Source organism: Chinchilla lanigera, unplaced genomic scaffold (assembly GCF_000276665.1).
Source record: "Chinchilla lanigera isolate Chin_1 unplaced genomic scaffold, ChiLan1.0 scaffold00005, whole genome shotgun sequence".
NCBI classification, from domain to species: domain Eukaryota; kingdom Metazoa; phylum Chordata; class Mammalia; order Rodentia; family Chinchillidae; genus Chinchilla; species Chinchilla lanigera.
Genome location: NW_004955406.1, coordinates 13,098,479 through 13,110,613, shown reverse-complemented (window position 1 = coordinate 13,110,613; position 12,135 = coordinate 13,098,479). Strand labels below are relative to the sequence as shown.

The 12,135-nt window shown below is 41.4% G+C and overlaps 1 protein-coding gene across 2 annotated transcripts; it reads right to left on the bottom strand.

The window, feature by feature from the left end:
* Positions 1 to 3,568: 3,568 nt before the first annotated feature.
* Faslg (Fas ligand (TNF superfamily, member 6)) lies at positions 3,569 to 12,135 on the bottom strand. 2 transcript variants are annotated; one of them, XM_005374864.2, is made up of 4 exons: positions 11,439 to 12,135; positions 10,915 to 10,960; positions 6,802 to 6,858; positions 3,569 to 5,586 (listed from the first exon to the last, which is right to left on the bottom strand). In XM_005374864.2, the coding sequence occupies exons 1-4, from the start codon at positions 11,769 to 11,771 to the stop codon at positions 5,192 to 5,194; spliced, it is 831 nt and encodes a 276-aa protein (XP_005374921.1). In that variant the 5' UTR covers positions 11,772 to 12,135; the 3' UTR covers positions 3,569 to 5,191. The 2 variants fall into 2 exon arrangements, with proteins under 2 accessions (XP_005374921.1, XP_013376200.1); XM_013520746.1 differs by lacking the exons at positions 3,569 to 5,586; positions 10,915 to 10,960 and having other exon boundaries at positions 6,805 to 6,858.

The following is a 12,135-nucleotide window of genomic DNA, read 5'->3' as shown; positions in this document are numbered from 1 at the left end:
ACTGAATGCCTCACATGTTTCATGCCCTGTGTTAAGTGGTAAGGATTGAGGGGTAAATGAAAGATAAAAATTGTTGCTTTTGTACCTTTTATTCCAGGGAAAACAATTAATATTTGTGAGTGGTCAAAAAGTAGTATCAACATGTTATAAAATCTACTAAGGAAGAAATAGAAATGAAATAATGAGAAAAGAGGGGCTCTGCTTGGGATGATCTGAGGAGGTGACATTTGAACAGCAGCACCCCGGAGCAGAGCTTCCTGGTAAAGAAAATGCAGGCCATGTAAGAGGAAACACTGCTAAATGTTGGTCTCTGCCTGAGAAAGGAGGAATATAGCCAGAAGATAAAGGGGAAAGAAAAGCTTGGGGTGTTTTGCTTTGTCTGGGGTGTTGGTTCGTGAAAAGGAACTTGAACATGTGTAGGTGCAGTTGCAATGATTTCATCGATGGGGATAGTTTGAGGATTCCGAGAAGAAAATCTTATAAGTGGCAAAACAGGGAGGAGAAATTGTGAGTCCAGTGGATGAATGGATCATTTTCTGCTTCCACTCTAGTTAGACCAAAGCAGGATATTGTGTAGATGCAGAAGGAATTACGGAAGGAAAGCTACATGGTGGAAGGACAGGATGTGGCTGGTTTGCTATAGAAAAAATATGATGGAAGTGACACAGAAAGGGATAAAAATGCATACTAGGAAAACGAAGAAAAAGTGCTGTGCAACGTTGAACAATAATTTGAGATCTGTGATCATTATGTAAAGCAGTCGGGTTGTCGTTGCTGCTGCTGCTGTTGTTTGCTTTTTGCGGTACTGGGGATTGAATCCAGGGCCTTCAGTGTCAGCGACACCCTCAGCCCGTTATTGCTTTTTATCTTCTACAGGTTCTCTGTAAGTGGCTGATTTGCCCAAAGTAGGTTTGAATTCACGGTCTCTCTGCCTCAGTCTCCTAAAGTGCTGGATGACAAGCATGCACCACCATGCCCAGCTAGCAGTGATTTTTAATACCCAAGGTCTTAACACTGGGTTACGATGAACCATCCCATGTTTTTCTACTGTAAATTTGTACTTTAGCATAGTAGTTCCCAGCTGTGTACCTCTGTAGCTGCGTGTGGGGGATACAGAAAGCAATCTTTGTATTTACTCACTTGGTGTGACAAACAGCAAGGTGTGTGCACGTGTGCAAACGCGTCAAAGCGTGGTTTTTACCCACACTTATGCTCCATCTAACAGATTTTGTGTATTTTTGCCTAACCACCATGGGTGGCACAATACACCCACACATTCTTCTGCTATACAAACATGTATTTTACCATCATGGAATGTGGGGTTATTTTCATTTTTCTGGTAAAAGTAGCGCAGTTCAGCACAATGGCACATGAAAAATCAGATTTCCAAGTTTTGAAGGAGGTCAAAAGTGCATCAATCATCAAATCACTCATGCATGAAAGATGAAGATGAAGATTACAATGACTTTGACATTGGCCGTGTGAGCCAAAGTTCCTGTGACAGTGAAATGGAGCAAGAATTGACAAATACAGACACAGAAAATGCAGAACTCCTTGATTTAAGTGACAAAAATACCCAGCAACGTGAAGCATGTTTCACTAGTCAAAATGATACAAGATGCTCATGCAATAAAATAGAATGAACCAATGTTAGAACTAGGGCCAAAAATATAGTGAGGATCCTGGCAGGGGTGAAACCTCCAACCTGTTGGATGGAATGCCAGCACTGCCATTCAGTGTTGGAACTTGTTTGTAAAAGATGAAATGCTGCAGCATATTATGAAATACACACATGCTGAAATACAAATAAAATAGCCTGTATGCACTAACGGCCATACTAAAAACTGTATTTATTGTGACACTTCTCTAGCTCACCTGAAAGCATTTGTAGGTATCCTGTACTTAGCAGGGTTTTCATGGTCATCACAGGAATGAATGTAAGAGGCTTACGGAAAAGCATTTGCTGTGGGCTTGAAGTTTGCGGAATAATGTTGACACTGAGGACATTTGATTTCCTTCAAAATTACCTAAGGTTTGATGATAAAACCACCTGCCAAGGAACAAAAAGAATAATCTGGCTCTATCCACTCATCAGTGGGAGACCTGTGAGTAACTGTCAGGAAATTTGCACACCATCTGAATACATGACTATTGATGAACATCTTGTAACATTTCATGGCCCCTGTAGAATTAGGCAGTATAGTCGTAAAAAGCTTTTAGGATATAGCATTAAAATGTATGCCTTTGTAGGTCCAAAGACTTATTATGCTTTCAATTTAGAAATTTATCCTGGAACTCAGCCACCAGGTCCTTATTTATATAGTAATAAACCAAATAATGTTATGAAGAGACTTGTTGCTTCCATCTCCCAAACTAATCAGAATGTGACATTCAGTAAGTGGCTTACTGGTTTCCAATTGATGTCACATTTGCTAACAGAACACAAGCTGCCCAGTGCAAGAACTGTATGCAGAAACAAAGTAGAAATTGCTAATGAAATGTTGCAATTTCAAAACAGAGAATTGTATAGTACGATGTTTGGATTTCAGAAAGATGTTCTAATGGCAAAGAAAAACCATCTGGTACTGCTGATGTCAACATTGTACCATTGTACCAACATTGTATGATGTTTGGATTTCAGAAAGGTATTCTAATGGCAAAGAAAAACCATCTGGTACTGCTGATGTCAACATTGTACCATGGTGGCAATACTTATAGGAAAGCCTTGACAAAATGGAAGGCTGCGATGCAAACTTTCTAGAAGACCAAAGCTGGAGTACATGTTGTTGATGAGCTACGCAGCTACTATGATGTCACTTGAAACACAAAGCTTTGGCCAGTGGTTGTGTTTTACTTGATCCTAAACATGTGTGGCATAAATAGCTTGACAGTATACAAAGAAAATAGCAAGTACAAACTATCACAGAGAAATTTTCTTAGAGAATTGTACTGGAGCTCATAAGAGATCACTTACAGCAGAGGAAAAACTAAATGTTTCTGCACAGGAACTACATAAAAAGTTGAGGTGCACACTGGTGAGCTGATAGGTGAACAGGAGGCCAGCATGACAAAGACCTACTATGACAACAGAAAAAATCTTTTTGCTGTGAAAAAGGGGCACCTAGGGGAGGCAGAGAGTATTTTGAAGTTAAGTTTCTTTCCAAGGTACTAGTTTTAATGACAGATAATGAAATCTAAGCTGGAGAGAAAGAGGAACAAAGATGAGGAAAGGGTTAATGTTAATATAAGGAAACATTTATTAGTGATTCTTAATACTTTAAAGACATTTCAGGAAAGAAAATGCAATAATTGAGCTGAAGTAATAGGAGATAATGTTGTCCAAATAAAATATCTAAAATTAAACTCTAAACCGGGTGTGGTGGCACATGCCTATAATCCCAGCACCTAGGAGGCAGAGGCAGGAGGATCACTGTGAGTTTGAGGCCAACCTTGGCTACAAAGTGAGCTCAAGGCTAGCCTGAACTGCATAGCGAGACCCTGTCTCAAAAAGACAAAAAAATTGAATAATTGAAAAAATAAAATCAAACTCTAAAGGAGGTATCGCAATTTCTAATGATAATTAGATCTAGGGAGAGCCACGACTGTGAGTAGTTGAAAAAAAACAGGAAAAGGTTTCTTGAGTGACAAGCATGGGAATCCAAGAAGCCAAGTGTCTGGATGGATTCCACAGGCCAGAGACTACTGCAGGATGAAGCGCTTCTCAAGGAGGGGCTTACTAGTAATGACAGGTACCATTTTACTAAGTATACATCAGTTCTTTTCTCCTGAAGAAATATTCCAGTGGTCTGCCCAGAGACTGCAAAGTTAGTAAGTGGAAGAACAAAAACTCAAATCCAGGTTTTTTAGTGCAAAGACTGTGCCTTTTCCACCATGCTATGGCTCTGCCCCCAGGAAGACAAGCTGTCATTCAAATACCTGGAAAGTTGGTTGAGGTTAGCACGGTAATACTCTTCATAATGGAAACTCTGAGTAATGGAAGATATAGTGGAAAGAGAATAGAGACAGAGACAAGGAAAGCCTGGCAAAGATGGAAGGATTTGCTACATAATTCTTACCTCAATATATTTTTCTTAAAGTAGTCTGGGGTAATTAGGAATGAAGAAATCAGAGATAAAAGAAGTAACACAAACAAAAAAGCCCAAGACTCAGTGATTTCTAAAATTTATATTCACAATCCCTTTCTGTATTCTAGTTTTTAAATTTTTTTAAAAAATTCCAGCAAAGGTTAGAATTCTGTTTTCTAAAACATGGATATTATTACACTTCTTCTGTTCATTAAAAACACACACAATGTATATAAATATTGGTCATATTAAAGGAAAACAACAAGTAGCTGAACATCAGCAAGTGAGAATCTAATATTTTTGAGGACTATTGGAGTTAGTTGCCAAAGAAGTATTCAGAATCTATCACTGAATGCAACACATATTTTCCAAACACATATGTCCTACACAATTCCCACATTTTCTCTACTTATGTGACTCTTTAAAATCTCTCTCTCTCTCTTGCTATTTCTGTCCTACACACACACACACACACACACACACACACACACACATGCACACACGCACGCACGCCTACACCCTTCCAATTATGCTGGAAATACACATGGTGTGCAGGAAATGGACTGGATCCACCCAAGGATCCTCCTGTTTCTCTGTTAGCATCATGTGGTGGCTCAGGACGTGCATGCTAAAGTGAAAATGGTACCCATAGGGAGTGGATCTCCTTCAGTCCCTTTAGCTTATGCAAGGCAAATCTCTTTCCATCCCTCACACATTCATGTCACAGTCACATATCTGAAAGATGAACTCCCTTGAGGTAGCAAATATACCCTCCCTGGGAGGTGAGTTAAAAGGTGTCCTTTCCCATGCGCCAAAATGTTCTTGGCCAAGGGACTCTAGAACACCTGACAGCTGCTTCTCTACGCCTCCACATCCTCACGAGGCAGCCCAGAGGTTGATGTGCTTCAGCCTTATTCCTCCTCTTGTCTGTCTCATGGACCTTAGGTGAGGTGAGGAATTACAGACCTGTTGGACCTTGTTTGCACTGGTCTTCGTGGTTTGTGTGTTCTCATTTAACCTCCAGCAGGCTTGAGACCTTCATTCGAGACAGTATTCCCAGTGCCTCTCACAAGGAACCATAATGGAGAAATCCTAAATTCCCTTTCCTAGAGCTTATATAAGCCAAAAAATGTCTTTGATTCCTCAAAATTGACCAGAGAGAGCTCTGACACATTCACATATAAATGGTCAGCAACAGTGAGATTGAACACTGCTCCCAAGTAACTGCTATGGGCCCACATCTGGCCCGTAGTGCAGTAGCTCATCATCTTCCCCTCCATCAGCACCAGATCCTGGTGATACCTAGAGTTCCTCATGTAGACCTTGTGGCTCAGGGGCTGGTTGTTGCAAGACTGGCCCCGGAAGTATACTTTGGAATACACAAAGTATAGCCCAGTGTCATTGATCACAAGGCTACCCTTCTTATACTTCACTCCAGAGATCAGGGCAATTCCATAGGTGTCTTCCCATTCCAGAGGGATGGACCTTGAGTAGAGCTTGCCTGAAATAAATCAGAGAGGTTCTTTCAGACAGGGAATGCTTATGTATCCAACAAGTTAAGCCTGCAATGTAAAACTATGGGCCCCTCATTTAAGAAATGTTTTACCCAGCACAAAAGCCTGTGAAGAACTGGCTGAAAAGGCAGGACTTGCTCCATCACTGAATTCTTCAATGCCTTTGTCAAATTCCCTGCCTCAATCTTACTCATATACACAACTGGGACAATAATATATACTCCCAATTAACTGCCGTGGAAAATATTGAGATAATTTTAGTTTTCTGGGATAAAGATTTCATGATTTTTCAGAATAAGCACTAAAAATTGCTAAGCTTCAAGGTCTCTCTATGAAGTGAAAAGCCAAATCTAAGGAATTCTAATGTTTAAAAAGACCTTAGGGATCATCGTGTCTATCTTTTCACTTACAGTAAGGATCCCTCAGCCCTCAGTTGGGGCTAAAGTCCCCACAGCACTGTGTATAGTCTAATCAAGAAAGTCTCTCCTGTACTGACACTATTACTATGTGCCTATCTTGCCTTAGATAGATTGGTTAGATTTTGAGCTCCCTGGAGGTGAGAAGTAGCTCTACACTCCCCGAATCTTGGCACACAGTAAGTGTTAGCTTATCCAACTGAATCCTTCCACAGTCTCTGCCTTAGTAAATCCTGGAGCACTAGCACATCGCTTTTTGTGATATTTACCTGGTTTTCATAGAACTATGGTTTACAGTGAGGCTTCCCACACTGTACTACTGCCAGACCATTTCTCTTCACCTTATGATCACATGAGGAAAGCGCATCCATGGCAGGACTGACTGTCTCCTCTACCCCGTACTCCTGTTCCTACTTTTGACCAAAGCAGAAGGACGCTCTTCCAGAAATCAGACATGCACTGACTGAAATAATTTATCCTGAACCTTCTCAGGTCTCTTCTTGGACCTGTGTCACAAATCCCCAAAGGGCCTTTAGGACGAGTGGGAAGAGGTAACTCCGTAAGGGTCAGGATCATGCCGTACGGCTCTATAGCTTCTGTTTAGGATTTGCTCAGAGTAAGACAAGAGACTGACCTGAACACAAAGATGGGAGTACCCTGGGGTTCCAAATACTGTCCCCCATTCCAAGAAAAAACCTCCTTCAAAGTCCAGGGACAGAAACTATGCATCATTTTGCATTTGCCAGAGGCTTCCCGAGTCCCAACCTGTACCTTCCACACACAGACCTGTCAGATGGGCCACTGTCTTCGGCTCCTTCTTTGCAGAGGGTGGACTGGGTTGGGCTGTGTGATAGGCAGATAAAAGACACAGGTTAAAATGAGATGCCCACTGTTATTTTGGTGGGACTCTAAATCCTGCAATTTAAATAAAAGATTTTAGAAGCATAAATAGTAACATTCTAGTACACCTTCATCATCCAAAACCAGACGGTTGGACATAGCAATCTGCATTTCAGGAACAGAGGGGTTAAAAGATAAGCCAAGTTAAGGTAGATGTATGTATAAATGATACAGTCACAACAAAATATGATTAGTATAAACCATGAGGTATAAGGAGGCAGTGCATCCATTGCTTTCTTTAGAACTTGCCATGACCTTCTGGAGATAGGGATCATTGTCCCACCTGGTAGTTGGCAAAATGAGCTTAGAAGCTGGGTGACTACGGCCAGTGCCAGAGACAGGACAGCACTGCACACTCCTGGATCAAATCCAGGGCGCTGTCTTCACCTCGCTCGCTGATTCTGACCCCTTTTCTGTAGTAACTGTAAACATTGTCTTTCTCCTCCCATAAGTAAATGGCAGTTTCTTTACTATATTTTGAACTCATGAGGGTATGTAGCCCAGTGTGTACCATAGGGCATGCCATCAGGAAGTGCTTGCCAAATTAAACTGACCTTATTTCTCAAATTAGATACCACTTCTCTCACTTCAAATATTTCAGCCAAGGTTTAAAAACAAAAAGCTACCACTTAGGTAATTAAAGAAGACATACAAAAAAGAATCACAACAAAGTAGATGTTCATCTCAGGCTTGTGATTGGCCTGTAAAATCCACACTGAGTATAAAAATGGTCCAGGGGCTGGGGATTTAGCTCAGCGGCAAAAGCGCCTGCCTGGCTAGCGCAAGGCCATGAGTTCGGTTCCCGGTACCGGAGAAAAAACAAAAAAAAAAAAACAAAAAAAACACTGTGAAATGATAGGAAACCACCAAAGAGTAAAGGGCTTCTGGGATGTGGGAAAAGAGAAGGGAAAGAAGGAGAAATTTTGTATGTATGTATATACAGGATAGATAACATGGTTGTTCTTCTATCTGCTGTTTCTATGCTGAAAGAAACTGTCAGTGAGTCTTTGGTTGACCAGTATTGCATGTCTATATCTGTTTTCATGAGAAGCCACTTTGAAGATATCAATATGTAATACAACCACCATTGTTAATTCCCTACCACTTTGTTTGGAACTCTGTATTGTCTGTATTGTGCTTGTGATGTGTTGTAAAATGTTGTATGTCTGTTAATGTTTCCCTCCTTTTATCCTTAAAAAAAAAAAAAAAAAAAAAATTGTCCAGCCTCCTGAGAATATGACCTGAACAGTCATGACCTTTATAGTCACTTGAGACAACCCACTTCGAAGGAAGTGTGAGTGAACAGGAAAGGCAAAACTGAGTCTCCTCTGGATTCCTGCACCACAAGCCATCTGAGCAGCTGATCTGGCATTCAGCCAGCTACTAACAGGAAGTAGAACACAGAACCCCTGCTGTATATCTTTATACCCCTCACAGAACCTGGCATAATGTTATGCTCATAAAAGATACTCAATAGAAAAATCTGCTGGAAATATATCCTAGACATAGTGATGACTTTTTCCTGCCTCAGGGCCTTTGCACACTCCAGTCCCAGGGTGGAAAGATCTCTCCCCTACCTGCACTTCAGAGCACATACACACAACTCTTCATTTGGCAGATTTCTGGCCCTTCCATGGGTGGCACAGACAACCTTAGAGGAGACTATTCCTTACCACTGCACCTTGGGTCACCTTTAGTACAATTAGAAATCATCTTACTTGTTTGCTTGCTTTTATCTTCTCCACTAAGCTAAAAGTTCCATAAGGGCAGACTTCCTTGTTACCCTCACTCTTAGCTACCACCCAACACCCAGCCTGACATACAGAAGGCGCTCAAAGAACATTTGTGGATGAGTAAGGTATTTAGTTAGCAAGGTGTGGAAAACTAAAACATGAAAAGAGTAAGTGATAAAATGTAAGTAATCTGACAGTAACTCCCCGAGAAAAATCACTGTTAACATGTTGGAGTGTACATACACACAATCTTTTAGTTCTTTCTAAGAATACAAACATATACTTAGATAGTCACACAGCCAGTGTCACACTAGACATATCCTTTGCAAACGTGTCTTTTATCTTACGTTTCAGAGTGCACTTCCAACCAGTATTAAATCTCCTCCTATGTGGTTTTTACTTGCTGGACATTTTGCTGTCATCCGAATATCCCATAATACATTTAATAATTCTATTTGGAGGCATGTAGGTTTCTACTGAATTATGGATTATAACTAGTCTTGTGAGGAAATGATGAATGTCCATATATAAATCCTTGGGCATATCTCAAATCAGTTTTCTTAACATAAACTTTTAGTGGTGGGATTACAAGGTAAATGAAGTTTCCAGCTTTTTGATATGTATTTCCAAGCTCTTCTGTAGAAAAGTTACAACTATTTACATGGATACTGGCTAAAACTATTCAAACAGGTTATTTTCTCTCACCTCTTTGGCCAATCTTGTTTTTAATCTTTGCTAATTTGATTGGTGAAATAGGCATCGCCCTTTTAAAAATTTATATCTCTTATTAGAAAAGTTGCTAATTTGATTTCCATGTGATAATTCACCAATTTCTAATCCAACTGGGTTGATATAAAGAAGATAATTGTTTATTGGGGCAGGTAAAGGCTGACTCCTCTGTTCATTTGCCTTTTAATCACTGAGATGACTCCACAGAGTGGGTGAAAGATGAATAATTAGGAACCCATCTCACCAGCCACATTCCACTGTTTTCAAGGTGATTTTACTTTAGAAATCCTCCCGAGGTTTTCTTTCTCTAACAAATATTTCCACCCTGCTCTATTCATCTGGGCTTTCCAACCCTTAGGAATTTGGACAGAACTGGAGACCAGAATATTCCAATGATGGTTCCTAAGAGAGCTGACTTAACAGACGGCCAGTGCTGCCTGTGGCCTTCTGTTTCTTGCCAAATTTCTAAGGATAAAATTTGCCCACTTCTTTCCAGAGGAGTCCTGCTTTGCCTCTGCTTCTCATTCCATGACCATTATAGAGAGATAGAAGATTCCACCTTCTAAGGCACCAACACACACACACACACCAGAAAGCTCTGTAGGTGACAAGTCACCAGGAGACCCCTTCTCTTCTAGCCTGTACCACACCAGTCATCTTGGGCATGTCATCTAATTTGTCTGGTATTTTGTTTCTCTTCTGAAAAAAAAAAAAAAAAGAGATGGCTGGACCACATATACTGTAAGCTACCTTCTGAGTTTAAGACAAATGAGGCATATCCTAAAATCCTTCTGTCCCCAGCTTCCACAACTATGCCCTCTAATGTCATGATGTCAGTGTTCAATGTCTTCTTGTCCTGAATCTCATACAAAGGATTTTTTCTTTATCATCAAAGGTAACTCCCGAGTCCTCCATGGGTAAAGCTATCTAATCCCTCTAATAATGACTAAAATCTTCCCCCATACTTCCCAGAAACTTCAAAAGAACTCTATGAATGTGGGTAACCCACTGCTCACTTTTTAAAAGCTTAGTTAGACACTATGAAATGTTTTAAAATAAAGCTTAACTCCTTTTAGAGAATTTAGAGAATTGAAAATAAAGCTTAATTTAAAAGAGGAGAGGAAATTGTCTACATACATCTGTTTCTTCTTGCACCTTTTCTTATCTCCTAGGAGTTACAGCCCGGGCCATGTATGCTGAGACCAGGGTGTCCAACAAGGGGCCAGGCCTGGAGCCTGCTGCGCAGAGTCAGGGGCAAAGGTCGAAGGCTGCATGAGTGTCACTTTCCAAGGGCAAGTGAAAACTAATTTGAATTATGTGTGGTGCTCAGCCACACTGGTTTTAAGCACTTAAATTCCCTTCATATTTTTAAGTAGTTCAAGGAACCATATTGACCATATATTCGGAATTAGCCAGGACTCCTCTGACAGTATTCGTAAGCCTAACAGTGAGACAGAACTCAAGACATTCCACCAACTTTGTTCAGTGCAGAGGATTACCTCTGGGGAACTCAATGTGCACGAATATAAGGACTCACCTATTTGCTTCTCCAAAGATGATTCTGTATGACTTTGGTTGGTGGACTAGCAAAAGAGAAACAGAAACATTATGTAATAAATTTAGTTACTTAAGCAAAGGAGGTAAATTGTCAAATCAAGCAAGCCCTGGAGAGAATGTGAATATCTCAAATCCTTGCCTAACTTTGACTTTGTCCAAGCAATTGTGTCTCACACTCCCTCAGTTTTGAGATGTGGAACAGTGCCGGTATTTTCAAGTCTTTTCAAGGAGATTTACTTAGGCCAGTAGAGCAAGTTCACTTCCAAGCAAGACTCAAAATTCTTTCTATTCTTGGAATCATTCAGTGTGAGGCAGTATCTCAACAGAGTGACTTGACAACTGAGAAGAAGAACTCTTTGCCTCTGATTTTTTACAAGTCAGAAAATATTCCCTTTACCCATATGACCCTCTATTTTTAAGACAGGAGAAAAATGTCTTGAAGCCGTAGTCCCTGTGGCCTACAATAGCCTTCTCACCCTATTGCAGCCCAGATGGCAGACTTACCTCACGGAGCTCAGCCAGCTCCTTCTGTAGGTGGAAGAGTTGATACATTCCCAGCCCCAGTCCGACCAGGGCCACGAGCACCATGGAAAACATCACAAAGAGACATAAGCCCGTGTTGCAGTCCTTCTTCTTCACAGGCGGCAGTGGCAGTGGGGGCAGCGGTGGCAGTGGCGGTAGTGGTGGTGGTGGCGGTGGTGGTGGTGGTGGTGGCCTCCTTTGACCGGGTCTAGAGGACAGACAGGGGAAAACTGACTCTGGAGGAGCCCAGGTAGAGCTGGTACTGTTGTCCACCCAGTAGATTTGGGGGTACGGATAATTCGGGTGCTGCTGCATGGCATCCAGTGACTTGGGTTTCACTTCTCTCAGTCCTGTGGAGACTGAAGCATCAGACACAGGGCTGCTGGTGCTGACTGCTGAAAAGTTGCCTCTGTCTTTATAGAGTTTCCATAGCCAAGGGAAACACCTCTCTCTTGTCTTCTCTTTCTGTGTCTCAGAGAGACACCCACTCACTTAGTATCTAAAACACAGAAACCTCAGAAGCTCAGAGCAAACCCCGGGAAGTTTCTGCCCACAAATTTCTGATGAAAGCCCTCTGAGCACCAATGGCTGTTGCTGTGCTATCTGAAAAGACTGGCAGGCTCCACTCGCCTTCCTCTGGTCTGCAGAGCAGCTCAGCACTGGCTAGAGCTGTGTGGGC

Excerpts from the sequence above, each read along its gene's own strand:
- Faslg (XM_005374864.2), bottom strand. The coding sequence starts at position 11,771 with ATGCAGCAGCACCCGAATTATCCGTACCCCCAAATCTACTGGGTGGAC. Across the intron at positions 6,859-10,914 it reads ATCTTTGGAGAAGCAAATAG|CCCAACCCAGTCCACCCTCT; the intron begins GTGAGTCCTTAT and ends CCTATCACACAG. Across the intron at positions 5,587-6,801 it reads GACAGTGGCCCATCTGACAG|GCAAGCTCTACTCAAGGTCC; the intron begins GTCTGTGTGTGG and ends GATTTATTTCAG.